The sequence below is a fragment of the Talpa occidentalis genome, unplaced genomic scaffold (genome assembly GCF_014898055.3).
Source record: "Talpa occidentalis isolate TD23 unplaced genomic scaffold, MPIMG_talOcc4v2.1 talOcc4.16, whole genome shotgun sequence".
Classification (NCBI taxonomy): domain Eukaryota; kingdom Metazoa; phylum Chordata; class Mammalia; order Eulipotyphla; family Talpidae; genus Talpa; species Talpa occidentalis.
The window spans coordinates 71,332,703-71,356,575 of NW_023601653.1; the positions used below are offsets into that span (position 1 = coordinate 71,332,703).

Here is a 23,873-nt window from a genome sequence, read left to right on the forward strand (position 1 = left end):
GACCCCAGGAGTTCAAAGGTGATGCAGAGGTGATTCCGGAAGTAGAAAAAGTCCTTCATGTGCACCACATTGTAGGTGTTGTCTTTGTCCTTCTTTCTGAGGGCGTCCAGGATCTTCAGCTCCACCAGGGCCTGGTGGTGAAATCTGAAGTGATTGGGGGGCGGCAGGGAGGGTGGGGAATAGGGACAGAAGACACTGTGTCACATCATGCTGCAGGACCCCATCCCGTGACCCCAGCAGGACTATCTGGGGGGCAGAAAGCACTAAAAACCCCATATGTTTGCTTCCTGTTTGCCTCCTTAAGGACTTAGATGGGGGTGAGGGCTAGGAAGAGAAAGAGAGAGAGAGAGATCAGTGAACGAGGCAGGTAAAGAAGGTTGGCATTATGAAAGGATCAGAGCTATGTGGGATCCCTCTTCTGTGTCCTACTCCATCCCCCAAGCCACACCTCTTCCTGTTCCTGATGATTTTCAAGGCCACCAACTCATTGTTTTTGTGATCCAAGCACTTGGCCACCTGTCCAAAGGACCCTTTTCCAATCATTTCCAGAACCTCGTAGCGGTAGGCAATGTGGTCATGCAGAACCTGCAGAGGCCAGACCAGCGTGGGTGAGGAGCAGAGCCCTAGACCTCAGGGCTTCCTGAGCTCTAGGGCTCCTGGATACCCATCCTCAGTTCATGGCTGACTCCTGGGGGGAACTCTCTGAGCTGCCCTGGGCACATGTGCAGATCCCACCCTCCTCTGCTGCTGCACTGATTAGGCAGTTGCCCAGGTCCCAGGCCACCCATGTGGTGCGGGGAAAGTCCCACAGGCTTCGTCAGTGTCAGACACTGCAAATGTCAATGTCTCTGGGCAACTTGCATCCTAGTCCCTATCTTGCTGCCACCTCTGGTTTTCTACATGTGTGGGAACCTGGAAAATACAAAGGTTGGATGCCCTGACTATCCCTTCCAGTTGGGACATTTCATGTCTCTTGAAAGCAGCTGAGCAGCAGCTTAATTTTGCATATGATGATAGATTCTCAATACAGAGGTATTCAATTAACCTTTGAATAATTAGGTATTCGATAAACATTGCTAAGAAAATAACGTGAGAATGCAGCTCTGTTGCTTGTGTGAAAATTCAGCTATGCACATCGTATGCTTGCGTGTACACAGATGGAGCTTCTGAGCACACAGCAGGAGCACTCTATCCCTCCCACTGCACCAAAACACAGCCAAGATTTGAGATTAAGGAATGGAATTATGGTTAATTAATTTACAGGTAGTGCTGATATCCTTGGGGAACTTTCCAGGTTCTACATGCCAATTTGGGGTGGGGGTGCGGGTCATAGGTGGGCGTTGAGGGTACCTGGTTATTTTGGAGCTAAATTTATATTGGGGATTCTTAACTAAGGAGCCAGTAACAACCACAAAATTTTGTGCATGTTCAGGGCACCTTTCTGAGATGAGGACTTATAGCTTTTACCAGGCTCCCAAAGGGATTCCCCACCTAAAAACATTCAGAACCAAGATTCTAGATAGAAGACAGGTGTCAAAAATTCCAAATCTTGCTTCTTAAGGTTTGGGCCAATGACGAGCACCATGAGTATCCTTTGGAAGCTGTTTAAAATGGCAAATCTCGGGCCCACCCCAACACCACTGGATAAGGACCCATATTTTTAACAAAATCCCAGAAATTTGTGTGCAGAGTAAAGTTTGAGAAAGACTGCCTAAAATGTTATTGAGAAAAGCTGCCTTCTCCTAGGAAGCCATGGGAGAACAATCCTGTCTCCTAGAGCTCAAGGGAAGTAACCAGGAGAAGAAATTCCCAACAGCTTACGAGGCTTGTCCACTAAACATTACACATGCAGGCATCCTCTGAAGAGGAAAGCACTTCCTGAAGTGAATAGGACTCCCACTGCCCAGATTTCACCCTCAGATGGGGGAGAGGCACTGCTGGGGGCACTCAGAGCGCAGGTCAGAAGAGGTGGGGGGGAGTTGGTCGGTCTCTCTTTGGAAAACTGGAGGAAGCCATGCCCCACGCTCCAGGACAACTGGTTCTGTGGGGCAATGATGTCTGTTTCAAAATGAAAAAGGGCCCACGTGTGGGCTTCTACAGAGGAGACTTCAAAAGGGAATGTTGGGGAGAGACTGCCTCTAATCTTAGACTCTGGTGTTTTCCAAAGTGCCCCAGACTGTGCAGAAGAGGAGCCTGTGGGAGGTTACCCCAAGTGCACACCTGCTCCCCCGGACACTCCTGGAGAAAGTTCTGCGAGCTGAGTGGTTTGCATAGTAACTGTGTGTTTTCCCATTTTTAAACATGGTATTTCTTTGGTTTGAGCAACTACTAGAATACTTTAGGGTGCCTAGCCCTCCATCTATAAACACTGAATGAGCTACAACATCAAGCTTTTTTATTTACAGACTCTCTTTTGCCCCCCCCCAAGTCCAAGGCCCTGCAGTTACCATGACCTTCATCACCTTCATGTAGGAGCCATGTTCATCATCGAAACTTGTCTTGCAGAAATTCTCAGGTTTCATGTGCAGCTTCTTTGCTTCAAGCCCTAGGAACCACAGCTCTGTGTAGCCCAGGATTTCACTTTGCTCATAAGAAGAGAGTTGGTTCTTAAAACATGTGAGGGCCTCTGTGGGAAAAGCACTGTGGTTGTCTGTTAAGTTGCAGCACCCCCGGGAGGGACCCAGGGTGCAGATGATGGCATCCCTCCTAGATCAAGAGCTGGTCAATGCTTTCCTCAACTCGCTGTCTTTCTGGGGGCTGGGCATCTCAATCTCACAGGGTGGGAAATAGAACAAGGATGAATGTCAAGGTCTTGTGCTGATTTCAACACATCAAGAGGAAAAAAAAAAAGGTGCAGAAAGGTAGAATTTTGTCCCCAAAGAGTTACAGATTGCATCAGCATGGGTTAAAAAAATCTAGGAGTAAACTTAGTGGCAACAATAGTAGGTGGTTAAATTAGCAGTTGTCTGAGTTAATGGCTACACTAAGTCTACCTCAGAGCGTTTGCAACTATTCTGTCTTCAGGGATCAGGAAAAAAACGTAAATGTGATTTTAAAGGTCCAGGTAAGCCAGTGAGCCCCTTCGATTACAAGAAAGATGTGGGTGCTCTTCTCTACTCTGCCCTGGTCAATCACTCAGGGCTCTGGGGTTTGGTCTAGGGGTGGGGGGGGGGAATTCACACTTTAATAGATGGAGATAAACCCAAGTGGCTCAAAGGAATGAAACCAAGACTGGGAGAAGCATCATGCTATTTGATAAACTGCTGAAGAGTAGAAGGAAGTGATGGGGAGGAGCAATGGAGGGGGCGCATGGGGAATCAGGGGTGGGGGAAAGACCTCTGACCTCATCTATGTGAAGGGCTCTCAAGAGGAAGGCAAAGAAGGCACCTTCTTTGCCCAGAGGATAGAACCAAGGCCCAAGAGAACAGGGAGCCAGACAGTGGCTCTGCAGAGGCAGACCCAGCTCAGGATGAAAATGGTCTCCTTATGGGGAGCTCCTGAGGTCTTTCAAGCAGAGGAGGGACAACTGATTTGAAAGCATGGGTCCAAGCCTCAGCTCGTGCTGGCACACCAGTTATCTGTGGATATTGGTTCTCTTGCTTTGAGCCCTCACAGATTATGGATCTCTGAGGAGATCTTTTAGGTATGACCCTTGGCAATTACAAACACTTTACCTGGCAGGTCTGGGCAGGGGGTGAGGGATAGGGGTTAAGGAAGCAGGTGTGGAGTGGGGAGCTGCCACCTCACACCAGTATCATTCTAGTCTCCTAAGAGTGACAGTCAAGGACTCAGGCTGCTCTGCCTGGCCCAGCCCTTACCCTCACCTGCATTCCTAATCCAGGAGCTTCTACTCAAAGGCTGCCTCAGGTGCTCCTGCCAAGACCTCCTTATCCACAGACATTTCCCTCTACCCTGACTTGGTGCTCAGTACATTTCCACTCCTAGCCATTTCCCTGGCCCTCTTCTCCCTTAAAAAGCCAGGAACAGGGCCTCCCTGGTGGCGCAGGGTTAAAGACAGCTCTATCAAGCTATCGCCAGTCACTGCAGCACGAGTTCAATTCTCTGGCTGGCCAGGGAGCTACCCACATGGCGCAGCAGACCTCTCCTGCCTCACCCACATGTATTTCAGTCAGTCTGCCTGTTCTGTTCCCCACTCTATCTCTGGTGAATCCTCTCACCCGTACCCCCCCACCACAGACCTCTGGCCTATACCCCAACTCTTGTATGCATAAATAAATAGATCTTTTCAAAAAAAAAAAAAAAAGCCAGGAACCTTTTGTCCAGCCTCGGGTAATTGGCACAGATGAGCTTCAGAGTCCTCTCCTGAGCCCCTAGCCTATAGCATCACCGGAAGTGACCAGCTGAACTATTCCTTTTCCTTTGGCTTGCTGCCCTAACCAGCCACTCTAACTGCCAGCAACTTTACCCACTCCAGCCCAGCCCAGTCCAGCTAATACCACGCCCCACCATCCCCTCTATAGCCCCCCAGCCATACCTGCCGATGTCAGAGGCATCTTATGCTTCCTCGGTGTTTTCTCCTCTGACTCGGGATCTTGGGTTTTAATGTTCGAGGGGAAAGACCTTTCTGAAAGCTTACACCCAAAGGCTGACATCTGTCTGTGAGTTTGAGTCTCCTGTCCAGGGAAAGAGACTTGCAATAAGGACCGCTTGTACTGCTCTGGGAGTCGTTGACCATTTGGCTGACCCGGGACACACGTGTCCAGCTTCTCCTCCCTAACCCAGGAAAAAATGGTAATTCCGAGACAGTAGATTTTCTGAGTCTTTCTCCCCAGAGAAGCATCCGTCTGACTCAGGGTCCTCTCTGTGAGACCCTCATGCATGACCATATGTGACAATGGCAGTAAGATGGGAACAGTTTCTGCTGGTCTTGAGGCCAATTCCAACACACAGGACTTGCCCAAAGACACTTTAGTTCAAATACTTGAACTTATTCCTGCATTCCCCGCCCGCTCCTTAGCACCTTCTCACATGATCTCATTTGGTCTTTACAAAAAAAGTAAGGGACTCGGTAGGGAATTATAAACAGTTGGGATGCTTTTACCATGTATACACCAGACCTTTTCTTTTTCCTTCTCTCAATGAACCCTTATGGAAAGCCTGCAGAGGACTTGCTTTGCAGGTAAGAGAGCTTCACCAACTTATTTGTTGACATTTACATTGATTGTAAAGAGCGAGAAGAGAATGAAGCACCCAGCTCCTTGGCTGACACTGTCTTTCCCCACTGCCCCGGGCCTTTCTAAACTTCTTTCCAGGCTGAGATCAGGTCTTCCCAGGCCCGCTGCTCCTCAGCACTCACCTGATGCACCAGGAGTGGCTTGAGCGGGAGTTTATTGCCAATACGAGGGAATTTAACCATGTTCTTCTTCGGTTTGGGATTTGCAAAAGGAAGTGACGTAACACTGGTGTTTGTCTTCTGTAAGAGGAGAAATGAGGGAAGTTACAGATGCCTTGGATGAGAAAAGGTCTGTAGAGAGACATTTCTTCCAATCCTCTGTCCACGGCAAGGATGAGTCTAAACCAAATCTAGTCTTAAATCTATTTTGCAAATTCTTGGAAAAGAGAGTGCCCAAGGAGACAGACTTTGAGTCTATAGAACTAAAACAGGCCCCACCAGCTCCTTCTCTAAGCTTCAGTTATCTCATCACTGCCATGGAGACAAAAATAGGACCTACCTCATAAGGTTTTGAGAGGTAAATGAGGCAACCTGGGTAAAATAGCCCATACACCTAGGCATTATTATCTTCATTCCTTTATTTGCCAGCTTAACAGGGGAAAGTTCTTTCTGGTACATGTGCAACTCTTCCTTGATGCCACATAAGCTCTTGTTTCATTTTCCTCTCCATGACTGACTTGACCTACTCACTGGGGTCCTTGCACCCCTGCACTGATTGATTGATGACTGATTAGGAGAGAAGCAGACTGACTCTCAAAGAATAGTAGTCCTTGAAATTGCATGGAGAGGAAGGATGATGACATGGATGGAGCTCATCATTTTATGATGAGTTGACCCAAAATGCCTATGCCAAGCTTCCCTTGGCCACCCACCTACCCTCAGCCTCTGCTAGAGAAAAGACACTGGCATCACTTCCTACCTTATGAAAAAATTGGGTCATTTTGAGAGTCTTGATCTTGGTAGGTAGCTTCTGGGCTTGAACCAAAGGCTTACTCTCAACCTGGGTTGATGGAAGAGAATTGGAATAGTGCTTGGCATGGTTTCAGCTCATGCTGCTCAGATATTTATTTTCCTTCATTACAATAAATAAGATATACTAGAAGCCAGTTTCTCTGACCCCAAAGCTAGAAGAACTAAGAGCAGCTCAAAGAAGTACTAAATGCACACATGCATGAATGAACGGTTACACAAACAAATGATCTTCCAAGCAGTGTCTATCCAGGGTACTTGTCCTATGGTTTTCACACTTTTGGAGAAAACCCATTTAACCCTTTCCCCAAACAAAATCTTAACTGGAAGCCCTGGACATGGGAAGAGATAAAAATTGAATTTCTCTTCTTAAAGAAAATGCCCGTAGGGCCTCCCCTGGTGGCGCAGGCAGTTGAGCGCCGTGCTGTTAAGCTGTCCACAGCCTCTGCAGTGCTGGTTCTATCCCGGCCGGCCGGAGAGGGTCCCACATGGCGAGGCAGACCCCTCCTTGTCTCGCCCGCTGCTCCCCTCAGCAATGTATTTCATCAGTCTGCCTGTTCTGTTCCCTGCTCTGTCTCTGGTGAATCCTCTCATCTTCCCGTGCATCTGGCCTGTACCCTGGTTCTTGTATAAATAAATTTAAAAAAATAAAATCTTAAAAAAAAAAAGAAAAGAAAATGCCTATAGTCTTTCTAGGGAATTCCTTTACCATCTAAGTGGCTCTGAAAGTGCCTCGGGAACCCATTAGGAGACAGGAGCCCAGCCTGAACTCCAGTAACCTGGCCAGAGGAGACTTCATATCAGGAAAGGGTAAGAAGGGAAGACAAGACACCAGGACAGTGTGTTCCAAAAGGGGTAAACCCACTGTGGGCTAAGTGACATAACTGTGTACCCAGGTGACAGTTATTCCATGGTAATTCCCTTTATTTAATACTCACTTGAAAAACTATAAATAAGGTCTCCCTGGTGGCACAAGGGGCTGCTATCAGCAACCGCTGCAGCACATTCGATCGCGGCCGGGGAGCTGACCCCCATGGTGCAGCAGACCTCTCCTGTCTTACCCCCTGCTCCCCTCAGCAGTGTATTTTGGTCAGTCTGCCTGTTCTGTTCCCCATTCTGTCTCTGGTGAATCCCTGCACCTCTGGCCTGTACCCCAATTCTTATATCATAAATAAATAAAATCTTTTAAAAAAAAAGTTCATTAACCAAACACAATCCAGGCTAGATACTAAACAGGGGACATGAACAGTGAGTATCAAAAAGGAAGACATCACAGAGAAAGCAAAACACCCATGGGAATGAGGAAGCTAGGGGCTTAAAGTAGGAGAGGGTGGGTTCTAATTGGATGGGAGCATGGAGAGCATGCTCATTGGCTGAAACGATAGTATCTGGGCATCCTCCAGGTACACTATGGATGGTGGAAGGCACTGAATGCTAAGCTGAGATGCTTTACATTATGAATTATAGTGAACCACTGACAGCAATGTTGGGAATTACATATGCAGTATTTCAGGAAGACCCCACCAGCAGCAATGTGCATAAAATAATGCTTAAAGGTAAGGACCTGGAAGTCAGACTCTTGGGTGTTGAGTCTCAGCTCCACTACATCCAGTCACTTGACAGGGGGCAAGTTATTAACCTTTCCTTGTGTAAGAGGTGAGTCATCACAGCACCGACCGCAGAAGTGGCGATGCTGAGGCTGTCCACAGTCAGGCCCCTGGGGAGTGGCTGCAGAGAGCCGCTGGAGGGGTTGGGAGCTACAAGGAGCCACCAGGGTCTTTCCAGGACCCTGTTCTCCCAGCTCTGGGCACCTTCTCAGCATCCAAACTTTTTATATGACCATAGACAGAAAATTTAAATTACTATTATCTAAAACAAAACATATTACAACACAGAACCCTAATTAGTTCAGTGCAATGTGCGAGTGGGGACGTAAAGGAATGGAGGCGTCATAGTGGGGAGCATGCTTTCCCTGAAAGACACGGAATCAGCCTGTAGAAGGGCCTTCCAGGGACCTGGACTAGAGCTTCAGCGCAGGGTCTTAGCTTGGTGCAGATGGGTGGAAGGGAGAGCCCTTTGATGGAAGCTGACAGCAGAAAAACGCAAGATGAAGGTCTCACAAGGACAAAGACCGAAGGTGGAGATGGGGTGATTAATGAATCTTAAGCTAAATCCTGGTTATGGACGTTTCCAGGAATCTGAGACAGGGTCAGAAAAGATTATCAGCCAGAGGTTTATAAATCAGAGAGGATTATAAATCACAGAAGACCCACCCAACCTGACACCAAGGTGATAATTTCCACAATAATTCCATCAAAGAACCCTGTAAAAGAACGCCCCTTGCTCTGGCAAAATGCAGCTCCCTGCCCACCTGTGTCTATGCAGACGTCCCGGACTATTTCTCTTTTTCCCTTTGCTTAATAAACTTGCCATGTGCTGATGAGAAGGAACAAATGCTGAATTCTTTCTCAGAGGGACTCAAGAACTCCACACAACAGACCCCACTACCTGAACCCCAAAACTATTCACTAAAGGGTCAGGTTAAGAGTCTCTCACCTCTGGGACCACATACAAATCTGGGGATTCCCCTTGGGTCTCCTGCTAAGCTTGCTGGCCATAACTGGGTGCTTCCCTGGGAGTCTCAGTCCAGGCTCTGCACCCACATGCCCCCAGGCATGCACAAGGAGGCTGATGGTGGCCTGAATCGCAGTCCTGCCCCTGGGCCCCTCCGCTGCCTCTCTGGTGCTTCTGCCTTCTGAGCTGGCAGGCTTTCCCTAGGCAAGTCTCTCCTCCATGTTTCTGCACTACTTTCGTTTTCTCAACCGAAAAAAAAAAAAGGTAATTCAGATCTTAGAACTTTGCAAAAGCCAACTCACCTTTCTGAAATGGAAGTTGAACTTAGAAGCTGATGCTGTGGAAGGGTGGGAAGCGGAATTCCTGCTGCTCCGCCCCCAAGCTCTCCCCAGGAGTCATGCAAAATAGCTGGAAATTTGCCAAACTACAGTTGACCTTTGGACAAGTAGGTTGGAACTGCAGGGGGTCATTTACATGGACAATTTTTTTTCCTATCCTCCCCATTCTGCATTCAAGCACCCCTTATCGGATATCCTCAGATATCCTTTGGCTAAATTCAAGAATGTGGAACCTACTATTCTTATGCAGATTTTCCACTGCCCCTAACAAGTTGTTCAAAGGTCAGCTATAACCAGTTATAGGTTCCTGAGATGCAACCTTAAGGATTCTTCCAGAAACACCTCTTTCCTGCATCTCTTAGCCTGGAGGATACTTGGAATCATGGAGTAGGGGTGCATCAGCCCAGCGATACATTTATTCTTAGTGTATTTACTGAGCACACTGATGCACCAGTGTTTCCAATTTTGACTGAAGAGCTTTTAAATGTCAGATCTCAGTTCTGACACCAATCTCCCAAGCAGCAGAACCCATACAACCTTGTTTTTTAGAAAAGCCCCTGAGAGAGTTCTATGCAGCTGATTGAAGAGCCACAATCTAGTGCAATCCCCTTCTTTGGGATTAATCTCCCCACCTCTGAACCCGGTGTCCTTATGCCATTGATGTTTATGTATCCATCCTCATTTTTTTAATGAATTCTTATCTCCCTCCAAAATTCTATGGCTGCAAACAGCGGGCTTTCTCTGAGATACCAGCCTCAAGAGCAGCATGCCTGTGTAGTTTCCACTCAGGCCTCCGAGGGGCATGCCATCATCATCACAAGCCTGGACTGAGCTGGGACCACCTGCAGAATCAATCTTGGATGTGTCCAGAGTCTCAGGGTGGGGGTGGGGTCTTCATTAGGTATCCTTCTCCTTGGCAGGGGTGGCACGAGATCTGCAGGCTGCTTCTGTGTGGTTTCATGGGAATTATCTTCAGTGCAAGTCTAGAGTAATCCACACAAACTGAGTGCAGCAAGCACAACCCTCTTACTTGGGGTGGTGAGAGGTTGCGACATCTTTTTACAAATCTGCTAGTCGTCCATTATGCTTTCTTACCTACTGTGAGCTGCAGAACTGTGAGAATAAAGCCATTCTTTTCAGGACTGCCCAGCAGGACCCAATGGCAATGGTCTCCTAAGCAGTTTCCCTGCCCAGTCCATCTACTATGACTTAAGTGACCTCAGAAACTCAACAAGGACATTTGATCATGTTGCTTCCTTGCTTCAACCTCTTTGCTGACTTCTGAGCATGGAAGATCTGGCACACACACCCTCCCAGCCCCATCCCTTGTTGTGGCCCTGCCCCTGCTCTTTTCTCTTCACCAATTATGAATGACATGGGACTCTCAAACACCACGCTGCTGCACACTGCTGCACATCACTGCACTTTTGTTCCTGCTCTGTCTGGCTTGGAACCACTCCTTCCTTCCCCATCATGCCCTCTTCTGCAAGCCCGGGTCACTCGCCAGCAAATTCTCTCTCATTCGAGCCCCACCACCTTCTCTAGAAAGACTCTGTGACCATTCTCTCTGGTGTTTGCCAGAGAAACCTTCTCCTCCTCCTCCTCTCTCTCTCTCTCTCTCTCTCTCTCTCTCTCTCTCACACACACACACACACACACACACACACACACACACACACACACCATTACAGCACCTACAAAGCTTGGGGCACAAGATTGGCTCACATCTGCCTTCTGCTCTAAGGCTTTAAGCAAAGAGCTCAGGCTAATCTCAGGATCCCGAAACCTAATACCATATCTCACACACAGGAGGCACTACAGTGATTGCTAAGGGTACAAAAGGAGGTGGGAGGGAAGGGAAGGAGAGAGGGAGAGACCAAGGCACATGGAGCTTCTGCTTATCATCAGGACCTGAGCTGACAAAGTGGCCAGGGAGAAGGTTGAGCTCGGACTTCAGCTTCCCCTTCCGATTGAGGCCACCTATCCTGGCCACATCCCTCTTTGAGAGACTGCCAACCCACCAGGAGCCAGGGCTCTCCTATTCCTTGGCACTACCTTTTGCCTGGAAAGCCTCCAGATTGCCTAATCCATGCTGCCCATACTCACCCCTCAAAGTGAATTGCATTTCCAGAGTGTGTGCCTGGAGGTGCTCTCCCCAACAGTGCACCTCCACTTAGAGAAGACTTTCAGGGGCTGAAGGAAATTTCAGGGCCCCCTCCTTGCATTCCATCATGCCAGGCCCCCACCCCACCATACACATGCTGCTTCCCCTTGTGTAGAGAGCTCTGGCTTTATCCACAGGTGGCATGGGGGTGTATTCCCAGCCCCTAACTCAGAGCGAAAAGACACACGGCCTGACCCCTATGCCAGAGCCCCAACAGCACTGCCTCCCCATTACCTGGAAGTCTTCATCTCTGAAGTTCAGGGGAGAAAGCAAGGGATACCCAGTAGGCATCAGGGCCGTCCTGGTCCCCTGCTCCTAGCTCATGCTCTCACTCTTCTCAGAAAGGCATGCTGCCACCAAGGTTCCCAGCCCAAATCCTACCTCACCGGCTCTTTTTCTGTTTCCTCAGCTGACTCCTCCTGGCCTCTTTCTCCTCCCAGTTTAAAAAGGAAAAAAAAAATCCCAAATGCCTAGTCAAGATTGTAGTTCAAGTTCTGGGATATCAAATCACAGCTTCCTTTTTATAGGCTCCATAATCTCTTCCCAGAGGCCAGAACAACTGGGAGCTCAAAACAAATGCATTAATGCAGGGTGAGGGTGTGACGAAAGAAATCTTTGGGTATTCTCTACAGAACACAACACCTTCCACAATTAGGCCCCCGCAGAGCAGCAGAGAGCTGGGGAAGAGGGAGGTGCCTGGGTCCTTGCATCCCCAGCGAAGGCATTAAGCTACTATGTGCTACAGCCTTTCAGCAAATCACAGCACCTCTCCCACTGCCCCTTCTAGCCAAGATGCTACCCTTAAGCCCCCCTGCTGTACATGAGGAGCCAGGGAGCCTGGACAGAGGCGAGCATCCCTCTGACGACATCCACAGCCACGCTGGGCTCTGGAGACCCATTAGCTGAGTGAACGAGCCCAGCACTTGGGAGGACCAAGAGAGCACATCATTGCATTGACGTCATGTCCTCTCTGGGGTCCTGGGCAAAATGAAGGTGAAGGGAGGAGATTCTGCCCAGTGTGGGGGCATGAGGCAGGTTAATAACACAGCAACTTCACAGGGTGAATGGGGCACACGGGAACTCTGCTCAATTTTTCTGTGAACCTGAAACTCTAAAAAGTAAAGTCCATAAAAAATAAGCAAGTCAACAACCAGCAGAAGGTATTTATAGCACATACAACTGGCAAAGGATTAGCACATCCCTTCAATAGTTTATATTTATTTATAGATAAATATATGTATCTACTCTTCATGCATAGTTTACATCTTGTAGAACATGTATATTATATATGCATACATGTATAAAATATTCTACAAATCAATAAGAAAAAATAATACAACAGAAAAATATTTACGCAAAGAGATGACCAGGCATTTCACTAAAGATCAACAAACACATAAAAGAGGTTCAATCCATTAATAATAATCACAATGAAAATCAAAATACGATAAAATATTGTTACCCAGGTCCCAAACTGACAAAAGAAAAAGTCATACAATAATAAGTGATAAAAAGGATGTGGAATAACTAGATTCTAAGGGACTGTTGGTGGCAAGGTACAATGATGGCTAAATCTTATAGACTGGTGGGAATTATTGGGCAAAGTCCAACATTCACGGGCCTTACTATACCCCTCCTAAGTATACACTCTAAAATCTCTTGCCTACACACACTAAGACACATGCACAGCCACGTTCATAGCAGAACCATTTACAAAAACAAAACACAAGAAAAATATCTTTATCAGCTGTAAAACTGACAAGAGGTGTAACATGTCCATACAATGGGATACAGCAGTGAAAATGATGAATAAGTAGGTTCCTAAGAACAGAGGACACAGACACTGGTCAACCAGTACGGAGTCCTAACCAGCCCAAGGGTAAGCCAAGCAGCAGAGCACCAGGGTACACTCGCTAAGTGCTGAGCATAAAAAGAGAGTTGCAAAAGAAAATTAAATAGTTGGGTCTCCCTGGTGGCTCAAGGGGTTAAGACACAACCTATGAAGCTACCCGCAGCCTCTGCAGCACAACTTCGATCCCCGGCAGGCCATGGTGCAGCAGACCTCTCCTGACTCGCCCGTTGCTCTCCTCAGCAGTGTATTTCAGTCAGTTTGCCTGTTCTGTTCCCCAATCTGTCTCTGCCCGCACCTCTGACCCATGCTCCATTCTTGTATGCATAAATACATCTTTAAAAAAAAAAAAGGAAAATTAAACAGTTGATGCCACGTCTATAAAAAACAAAAGCATGCAAAGCTAATCAGTACATAAGGTAGGAGGTCTAGAAACATATAAAGAAAAACAATGGAATAATAAATGTCAAGTTCAAGAGAGGGGCTTGCTCAGTGGGGTTATGAGGGAGTGAGACATGATGGGGGAAGAACACACCCGAATTCCTTAAGCCACGTTGGACACACACAGGGTATGCATTATATTGTTATTCTTTTGACTTTTCATTTATACTTACCTATTTATATGTATACTCAGCACTTAATAATCAAAAAAGGTAAAGCATTAATTTCTTTCTTGTTTTTTTTTTTTTGGTAAAGCATTAATTTCTACAGAATAAAGTCTGAATCCTGATTTTAAGTTTTATTAACTTGAACGAGTTTCCGTGATTGGTTTAATGTCATTGGGCCTTAGTTTCCTCCTTTTTAAAAAAGGAGTGATGACAATCTCAATATTGTTGAAAGGAGCAAATGTAAAAGGCTATAATCACATACTGGGCGGAGTTTTATTTCTACAATCTTGTCTCTGCCTCCAGCATCAAGAGAATAAGCTCTGTCTTTTTTTTGTTTTGTTTTGTTTTGTTTTTTAAAGATTCATTTATTTATGCATACCAGAGCTGGGGTACAGGCCAGAGGTGTGTGTGTGTGGGAGGTGGGGTAAGAGGTTTCACCAGAGGCAGAGCTGGGAACAGAACAGGCAGATAGACAGACAAAAGTACACTGCTGAGGGAAGCAGCGGGCCAGTCAGGAGAGGTCTACTGCGCCATGTAGATTTCTCCCTGGCCAGCCAGGGATCAAACTTGTGCTGCAGAGGCTGCGGACAGCTTCGCAGGCTGTGTTTTAACCCCTTGCGCCACCAGGGCAGCCATTAGGCTCTGTTTTTTGTGGCTTGGGGAAGCTTTCAACAGAAGTAATCTCCCTCACATTAATTCTGGTACCCAGAGTTATCCTGTCTCATCCCATCCTGTCCCAGCCACTGCAGGGAATCTCAAGTCTTAGTTTTCCTGTCTCTCTAAATTGAGAGGGCCAGTGGGAACTCAGAACAAAGGAACTGATACTTACTAAGTGGATCTGCCTGGGAATAGTAGGATCCTAGGAGATGATCCTACTATTAGGTATGTTAGCAAAGGTATGTTAGCGCTCTTTCTCAGGACTTCGAGTCCACCCAAATGTAGATAAAATATTCTATTATATACCTAATTTCCACCAATTATACGTTGAATGCTTACAATCATATTTTAAATGTTTCAGTTCTGTTATCATTATAAGTTCTCATCTATACCTTGCACTTGCATTTCAAAAGTGAATTCATTATCATAACTTACAGAGTACCACAGTGAAAACCTACACCAATGGAATCTCTGCTGACTGTTCTCTCTTCAATTATAATTGACTGTGAATTCGATTCCTTTGCCAGACAGATGCTCAGATTGTTTTTTTTCCTGTGGAGATCTAATGAGATACACGAACTAGGATACCTTCTTCTACTGTGTCAGGCTCTATAATAAGCCTGTCTCCTACAGAAAACCCCTTTCTACTAAAGGGGACATGGAAAGAGCAGCCACTGTTTATTGGTCTTCCAATATCTGCCAGCCAGCAAGCTCCTATTGTCTGATTTCATTTCATTCCACCACATGGAGGGGATGTAGGATTAACTTTCAATTTCACTATCAGTAAAAACATACAGACTAAATCATCTAAGCAGGGAGTCTTAGTTGGCAATTAAATGGACATCTGTGTCCTAATAGAAAAGAACTTAAAAAATAAGTGATCCTAGAAATTCTGATTTCTTGGTCTTGAAAACCATCCCCAAGTATTGTAAAAATACAACCAAATTTGAGAACCACTGGACTAGTTCAATTCCAGCTTTTGACCACTGAAGAAAGCGAGGGCTGGTCATCACACACCCTGACACCATGTGGTCTTTCCACAAAGAATCCCCACTGTAAACTGCATGACAAGCTGGTTTTGGCTTTTGTTTTTGTCAGCTTGTGTTCCACTGAACCCCTGGCACTTAGGATGATGCTTGAGATGCTCAGACACTCAATATATACTTATCGAGAGAACAATGAATAGACACTAGTGGTGGCTACCCCATGAGGACATGCGAGGCTCCCCTGTGCCAGCCACTATCCCAGGATCTGGGGACTCAGCACTGAACCTGACCAAATATCTGCGCTGATACAGGGTTTCCATTAGAAAGCAGCACCGTGCGATAGCAGTAAAATGCAGAAGTAATACACACACTCTCAAAATAAAAAAGGGGGAGAAAAATTTATTAAAAAAATAAATAAAATATGAGCCCTATAATTTAAAATTTTCTAAGAGGAAATGGTGATGTAAACACCAATCATATTTTATTTCATACAAAATAAAATACTATTTTAACATGTAATCAGTATAAAATTCTTTCACATTATCAAGGTATAAACACACTATAAAATTCATCCCATTTTTAAAGAAATGATTGATTAGGTGTTTTATATTCATTTTCTCATTCCAAGTCTCTGAATTCTGGGGTGTATTTGCCAATACAGCCACCTTCATTTGGACTCACTCCAAGTCAAGGGTTCTATTGCAGAAAATGAACAGATGATAAAAAGACATCTACTTAGGGTCCATAGAATAATTACTAATGTAAAGACAATAGTTATAAATTTTTTTAAAGATTTATTTATTTATGAATACAAGATCTGGGGTACAGGCCAGAGGTATGAGGGGTGAGAGGATTCATCAGAGACAGAGTGGGGAGCAGAACAGGCAGATTGACTGAAATACACTGCTGAGGGGAGCAGCGGGCAAGTCAGGAGAGGTCTGCTGTGCCATGCGGGTAGCTCCCTGGCTGGGGATCGAACTCACGCTTCAGTGGCTGCAGATAGCCTCAGAGATTGCGTCTTTTTTTTTTTTTTTAAATTTATTTATTTATTTATTTTAATTAATAAATTTTATTTTTATATTCCCCATACAATTGCAATCCAGGGAGGCCCAATAATTATAAGTTTAAAAAGCATTGTTAAATGATATTGTCAATTTGCCAAAAGTTGAAAAATAAACATAAATGAGCTTATCTTGAATGTTATTTTTAATTTTATTTTTGACAATTCTTGTCACAATAACTACAACAGAATTTGCTTTCTTTCTTTTTTTTAAAGATTTATTTATTTTATTTTATACAAGCACTGGGTACAGTCAGAGGCGCGGGAGGGTGAGAGAATTCACCAGAGCCAGAGCGGGGAGCAGAACAGGCAGAAGGACCGAAGTACACTGCTGAGGGGAGCAGCGGGCGGCAGGAGAGGTCTGCACGCCGTGTGGGACCCTCGCCCGGTAGCCGAGTATCGAACCCACGCTGCAGAGGCTGCGGGCAGCTTTGCAAGCCAGCGCTCAACCGCTGCGCCACTGGGGAGGCCCCAGAATTTGCTTTCTATAGCTTTAAATATGCAAAGGAACCTTATAGAACAGCATTTGACAGTTGACATAACTCAGCAAAGAGGCATAAAATGAGAGTATTTTAGAATATGGTTTGAACTCTTTTATCTACTTACTAGGCTTATGGCCATAAGATAGTTAACTGTGTTTGACTGTCAGTTCTCCCATTTGTAAAATGGAGATAGTTAGAGTACTTGCCTGTAAGTTTCATGCAAGAGGCATCTAAATATAAATGTTAATTCAAGAAGCTAAAAAAAGTAAGTTACAAAACTCATGATTTTTCTAAAGTGAAATCAAAACTGAGAACATTCTGTTTGCACAATATTTTTAAATTTGAACTGACAGATGTTATCTCATTGTATCACCATGTTTTGCTGCAGATTTACTATTTAAATAATTTCATGTTAATTTCATTTTAGCAAAAGAAGTGCTTCAGGTTTTAATACATTTTTATGAATTTCAAAACGATTATTTTTGTTGAATGTGATGATAGCAAGGGTAGGAACTGAGAGCCATAATCTTTGCATAGGGCCCATTTTGTGTGAGTTATAATCCCAAGGGAGCCGATAAAAGGGTTAAATCAGGAACAACGCTTGGAGGAGGTGACCTAAGGTGGTGGCGTATAAACTATTTGGAGGAGAATTTTTTTCTTTCTTTTTTTTTATTTTATACATTTTTTACATCATTTTTCATTTTTGTACAATGTATGCATTTTCATCTCGGTTATAGTCCCCATACAATTCCCACCCCCTTGTTTTGATCCTACTCCCTCCTTCCCCGCCCCACCCCCTCCCCCCATAGTGTGTCTCTGGTTCATAGTTGCTTGTTGATTTTGATTTTTACTTTATTATAATTAGGTTTTTTTCCTCGTCCCTTATTTAGGTTTTCTAAATTCCTACTATGAGTGAGACCATCCAGTATTTTTCTTTTTCTTTCTGGTTTGTTTCACTGGGCATGATCCCTTCCAGCTCCATCCATGTTGCTGCAAATTGCATGAGGTTATCTTTTTTGATTGCTGGGTAATATTCCATTGTGTATATGTACCACATCTTTTTGATTCAATCATCTATTTTTGGGCATTTTTGTTGTTTCCATAGCTTAGCTATTGTAAATAGTGCTGCTATAAACATAGGGGTGCAGGTGCCCTTTTGAATTAATATTTGTGTCCTTTGGGTAAATACCTAGGAGTGGAATTGCTGGATCATATGGAAGCTCCATCTTTAGCAGGTTGAGGAATCTCCACGCAGCTTTCCATAGTGGTTGTACCAGTCTGCTCTCCCAGTGGAGAATTTTTACCAGGTCTTGGATATGGTGCTGAAGCCTGGCTCCCCCATCAGTAATGCAGGCAAGGTTTAAAAAGTGAAACCTGGATGCCCTGGGTTGAAGTTTGTTGCAAAATTTTTTCAGAATGAAGATTCCAAACAATATGCTCTTTTGAGCAAGTTATGACCGTCAAACTGAAGGTATTAGATTAAAAATATACACCTGCTTTAGAAGCTGATTGTACAGATGATCATCACAAAGTACCTTGTCATACCAGTACATTCGGTGCTATATGACTTTTCCCTAATTTTTGAGGCATGTCTGTGTTAGAAAAAAGCCCACAGGTATTTTCTGGATAAGTTCTTGGATACCATTTAGAACCACTACAGGATGCTTCTTGCATGGTTTCAGGTATACAGAGCAGAATAAAAGTAACTGTCAATAGCTGTTGATGTGGGCTTCTCACACACAAGTCTCCTATTAGATTATGACCTTGCAGTTCTAAATTCTGGGAAACTTCACTCTGGTCTCTAGCCCACTTCCCTCCAAGCCCATCCAGAGCTGTCTCTGCCAACAGCAGGATCCTCCCACACCTTCCCCTCATCCTGCTATCAGAGGGGATGTAACACAATAGCCACTCCAGATTCTGGGTACCCGAGTCTTGGGGATGATGCCTCTCTTATACATGAAATGTAAGGATCCTTACCTTTACAGAGGTGAAATTTTGTTTCTTTCTTGCTTTCAAAACTGGGAAGGATGTCAAACTGCATTTTCTTGGCTTTTTAGCATCCATTTTAGTTCTGCAAGAGAGAGTAAAAAAATAAATTGGCAGTAGGAACTTTTGGGAACGTTCTCATCCTGCCACTTTGCCCCTACAAAATTCCTACTAAGTAGCTGTTTTTGCTAACTGGAAGAAATCTGAAGAGGACTTTCACCTTTACAGCAGAAACAGTGTTGGTTTTGCAGCAATACTGCAAAACCTCAAGCAGAGAGAGCAGCCCTGCTAAGCTCCCTCCCCCCAGAAGGATTTTATATAGGCTGTTCAAGTAGCTGATCAATCCTTGCTTTACTATGTGCTGATGTGACTGTAGGTTTTATGTGTTACTTAGTAGGTTATTTTGGGGGTCTGGGAATACTCTAACAGCTTCTCCATTTTCTGGCATTTTGGTTTACAAGAGTTTTCATCATGCTTTTGGTTATCAGAAGAACACATAATAGTCCCCACCGCCCCGGAATGGGAAGAATAAAGGGCAGATTTAGAGGGAAAAAATGGTAGACTAAAGGCAGTGACTGAGTCTCTGCTGCTTTTTGTTTCCCTTCTAGTGGCTGGATGAGGTCAGCAGAGAGGGTATCTTGGCATTAGTCCTAATGATCTCAGGGCAGAGAGACAGAAGCCAAGAATGGATGAGTCAATGAGGTAGGTAGTACATTAGGTCACCAAGAAAAAAAAAAGACATTTTTTTGGCTAACTGCAAAGTAAACCATTCTCTTGCCACAAACACCTTGGTCCCTAAAATAAGGATTCTATTAGTGGTCACCTCAATATCTTAATGCCTCTAGAAAGAGAAAGGAGGGACAATTGGTAGAAATGCTTTTTCTGGATCTGATTGGGCCCTTATACACCTTTTACATTTGGTCATTTAGAGTTTAGCTCTATGAATAATTTAACTCGCTGCAGGATGAAAAAGTAATTCAGGCTTTTGGAATGTAGTTAAAGTGATGACGTATGTGGATGTCAAATTGCGTTTCTCAGAGGCTTTCATGTCATTGTTATGCACCTGTCACATTAGCAGAGCCCCGCTGAGACTGCCTTGTGTCCTTTGGAAGTCCTTTTCAGCTCCAAATCCTAGTAAGAAGCATTGGAACTAAGAAAACAGAAAACAGGGACAGAACAGGGACGGACGCAAATGTCCTCACTCTTTCTGTGAATCATTTCATTGACAGGGACTTGCAAACACACTGTAAGTGTTGACAGCATCATAATGTCAAAATTATTCAGAAGATTGAAGACATGTCACAACATTTATTGCAGTATAATGTTGAAAAATCAGAACTTACTATCTCTATACAAGAAATGAAAAAATATGGCACACATGGATTATAGAATATAAATAATTAAATATTTTTAAAATGAGGTAGAGCTTTATGTATGCTGAAAATACATTGAGTAATATGATTCCATAGTTATTTAAGAAGAAATTAAGAGGTTTGTATGCCTTTATAGAGGCATATTAAAGGATCTAGATAAAACTAAAAAGTACCTCTGGGAGAGTAGAGTAGGAATGTAAATTTTAACTCACTGTCTCTAATATATATATATATATATATATATATATATATATATGTATACATATACATATATATACACATATATATACATGATTTCTGCCTTTTTTATTTGCCTGTCTAGAATGTCATAAAATTTGAATCATAGGTATATAACTTTTTTTTTTTTTTTAAATTTTCTAGAGGCATGTCTTATTTATTTATTTATTTATTTGTTTGTTTGTTTGGTTTATACATGCACTGGGTACAGTCAGAAGCACGGGAGGGTGAGAGAATTCACCAGAGCCAGAGCGGGGAGCAGAGCAGGCAGAAGGACCGAAGTACACTGCTGAGGGGAGCAGCGGGCGGCAGGAGAGGTCTGCTCGCCATATGGGACCCTCCTCCGGTGGCCGGGGAGCAGCCGGGGATCGAACCGGCTGCAGAGGCTGCAGGCAGCTTCGCAACCCAGCGCTCAACCGCTGCGCCACCGGGGAGGCCCAGGTATATAACTTTTTAACTCTGGCATCTTTCAAATAGTATAATGTACTTGAGATTTAACCATGTTGTGGAATATATCAATCCTGTAGTTAATCCTTAGCACTGGCAGGAAGTATTCCTTTGTAAGGTTATCACAATTTTTGATCCATTTACCATGGATGAATATTTGACTGTTATTGTTTTGGTGATAATTTGGTGATTTTATACATACACATATACATGAAATATATATGAAAATGCATAGTTACATATATATGAAAAAATGCTTAAAAGTAATAATTGCTTCTCTGCGTGAATATATCTGAGTCAGAGCTATTTATCTAGGCAACCCATTTTGCACCATGCTGTTAATTTACATGTAGTTGGTGCTCAACACATCTTGCTTGGAAGAAATGATATTCAGTAAAACATTCTCCCATTGATACTTGCTATTTCTCTGCAGAGCAACAAAGAACATCTATCCTCTCTTCCACTCACGAGTCCCTGAATACTGGGACAGCAGCCTTTTACTCCCAGGACCTCTCCTCTCCAGACTTTCTGTGGTTTTACTGCAAAGCCCTCCTCATTCCAGACAGCTCCAGGCAGGACAGAGAGAGCCTGGGCTGCAGTGGCCGCTCTCTTAGTTTAGGTTTTTTGTTTTTTGTTTTTTTTTAATGATCTTTTGTGTGGCACAGCATTCTAGAGTTTGGAGGATGCACTAATCAGTGCTAAGTCCAGTAGTCAGAAATTTATTTACATCGCTCCTGCATTTCTATTTCTATAGCCTGGACCAGTGTTTCTACTCTCTTTAACTGTCATGACAATTCATGTTGGGTTTGGAGGCAGCTAAAACCACTGGTCCCAGCGCCAGACAAAAGCTTGAGAAGCAAGTATTCTAGTCAAGCTGCTGACAACCATGGGGAGCTGCAGAAGGGAGCAGGGAGTCAGGGAGACTCCCTTCCTGTGTGCCATCGCTCCTTTGATAAGCACTAAACCAGAAGAGGAAAACACAGACTTAAGTCACAGAGTTAACTAGACACACTCCATGTTTGAAGAGTTCCTCCCAACTTCCAGACTTTACATACCTACTGCAGGTAAGTAATTAAGACCAACGCCCACAGATGCTTACATGTCTCCTATCATAGCTTGAACTTTCCATTTCAATGGCCTCACACTTCTGCCAAGTCTCCATTGAAGCCTGGATAGTGAAGCCTGAATTAAGATGAGTGACCATCAGTCCTTTAAGACAAGTCAGGGGTGCAAGTCCCTTAGGCCCTGTAGAGGCTGATAGACCTTTCAAACATAGCAAATAGTACAAAGTAACTAGACTTTTAAGAAAAAGTCCCAGATTTGCACTGGTCACCCCCTTTTCAAGGGCAGCATTTGCCAACACTGGGAGTTACCTAGAGCGGCAAGCGCCACTTGGAGGAAATTGTTGCTCTGGCTGCTTGAGCCACACATTCCTGAAGGTGTTTTTGTGTCTAGTGCGGGTGCTCAAGGGCTGCCTCAGAACAGGCTCCTATCATTCAGATCCTCGACTAGGCGAGGCACCGGGGCAGGGTGCCGTCTTGGCTACCAAAATTGAAGATAAAGAAAGAGGGGGACAGAGTTTTGTGCCCCAAGTTGTCAGGTCAGGGGTACGAGGAGTTTCAGGGCAGGTCTTTTGAGTTCCTGCCCATCTCACATTCAGCCCCAGCCGGCGGTGCAACGTTCTATGGAAAGAACCGCCCATTTGCTGTGGCTTCTGAGGAATCAGGTCTTCAGAGCAAGATCGAAAATCGATGTCCTTTCCCCACCCATACTCATCGCTTTCTCGCCTCCCACCCCGCACTCCGCCTCCTACTTTTTAATATTCTAGACCCTTTACATTCCCCTTGCTCCCCCCGCCCCCCCGGGGGCCCCTGATGCTTCTTCTCTGTGGAGCCCCGGGCCTGGCCCCCCAGCCCCCCACCGCCTCGCCCGCCCTTACTTTGCTCCGCCGCCGGCTGGAAGCAGGTCGAGCTGCATCCGGAGGGCGCCGACAGCCCGATGCAGCAGGGGGTCCGGGCAGGTAACCCGCGGGGGCTGAGAGAGGACCACGCCCTTCCCCTGTCGCTATAGAAACTATTTCTACCCTTTTTGTGACTCTGGAGTTGAAAGGACTTAGGCTGTGGTCCAGCCCCAAACCTCCTTTCACGGTAGCCCGAAGAACACTTGTCTCTTCCTCCGACTCCCGTTCTCTTTCCTCAATTCTTTATGTGCAGGATGAGAACTGAAGGACATCTGAGGATGGAGAACTTGGGACGGAACGCACAGATCACACGCATGGAGTTATCCCTCTCCTGCCCCTCTTCAAAACGTACGTGATTGCCAGAAACGCAAAGCAAAAGCTCTGGAGAGATTTTATTCGCAAATGAATCCTTTTTTGAACACTTAATGCTGCACCAGGTTTTAAAAGCATGAAAAGCAAAGTTAGAGTTGAATGACAGAGGAATGAATAGTCTGGTCCAGAAAGGAAACAGATTCAAATGACCTTTTGAAAGATTGCAGTTGAATTGGGAATTAGCAATGTAAAGAGGGCCAGTAAGAAAAGTGTGGAAAGCCCCTTCATGTGGCCACAAGCACCACAGGTGTCAGCTCTCTGGTGTGGCAGGGACCACGGTGCAGGCCAGCAGGAGGCCCTTGAAGAGGCAGGTGGGGTCCAGTCTGGTTCGAAGTCTCTTGTGAACTCAATAAATAGGCTAAGGTGTATGTGTGTGGATTTTAAGGGGTGTTGATGTTCACATTTTATTTTAGAGAACTCCTTCTTGACAATAATGGTATGGAAAGGAAGCCAGAGTAAGTATCTTAATCAATACAAGGATGGATGCCTGCTGGAAGTAGAAGTTTCAGAGTAAGGGCAGCACGAGGAGAGAGGCTTGAGCAACTGGGGCAATGGACTGTCAGCCCTGGAGGTGAGGGTGCAAGTGCCCTAGGCACCTGAGTTGTTGATGGCACCAT

At 45.0% G+C, this 23,873-nt stretch overlaps 2 protein-coding genes across 6 annotated transcripts in view; one reads left to right on the forward strand and one right to left on the reverse strand.

Annotated features, from left to right (window-relative positions):
* DYRK4 (dual specificity tyrosine phosphorylation regulated kinase 4) overlaps nucleotides 1–22,936 on the reverse strand; it is a 39,234-nt gene extending 16,298 nt beyond the window's left edge. Inside the window, exons 1-9 of one of the 5 annotated variants that reach the window (XM_054696509.1) lie at nucleotides 22,864–22,894; nucleotides 22,024–22,106; nucleotides 18,859–18,952; nucleotides 6,114–6,194; nucleotides 5,318–5,434; nucleotides 4,496–4,634; nucleotides 2,463–2,626; nucleotides 449–585; nucleotides 4–144 (exon numbers count right to left, since the gene is read on the reverse strand). In XM_054696509.1, the coding sequence (XP_054552484.1) occupies nucleotides 4–144; nucleotides 449–585; nucleotides 2,463–2,626; nucleotides 4,496–4,634; nucleotides 5,318–5,434; nucleotides 6,114–6,194; nucleotides 18,859–18,952; nucleotides 22,024–22,037 (887 nt within the window). In that variant the 5' untranslated portion in view covers nucleotides 22,038–22,106; nucleotides 22,864–22,894. Of the gene's footprint in view, nucleotides 1–3; nucleotides 145–448; nucleotides 586–2,462; nucleotides 2,627–4,495; nucleotides 4,635–5,317; nucleotides 5,435–6,113; nucleotides 6,195–9,039; nucleotides 9,115–18,858; nucleotides 18,953–21,979; nucleotides 22,004–22,023; nucleotides 22,107–22,863 lie in introns of those variants that run through there. The other 4 variants (XM_037514516.2, XM_054696510.1, XM_054696511.1 and 1 more) reach the window with 4 other exon arrangements.
* A 233-nt stretch (nucleotides 22,937–23,169) lies between these two features.
* CUNH12orf4 (chromosome unknown C12orf4 homolog) overlaps nucleotides 23,170–23,873 on the forward strand; it is a 52,183-nt gene continuing 51,479 nt past the window's right edge. Inside the window, exon 1 of the mRNA XM_054696514.1 lies at nucleotides 23,170–23,232. The gene's annotated coding sequence lies outside the window, so the exon portion shown is untranslated. The remainder of the gene's footprint in view (nucleotides 23,233–23,873) is intronic.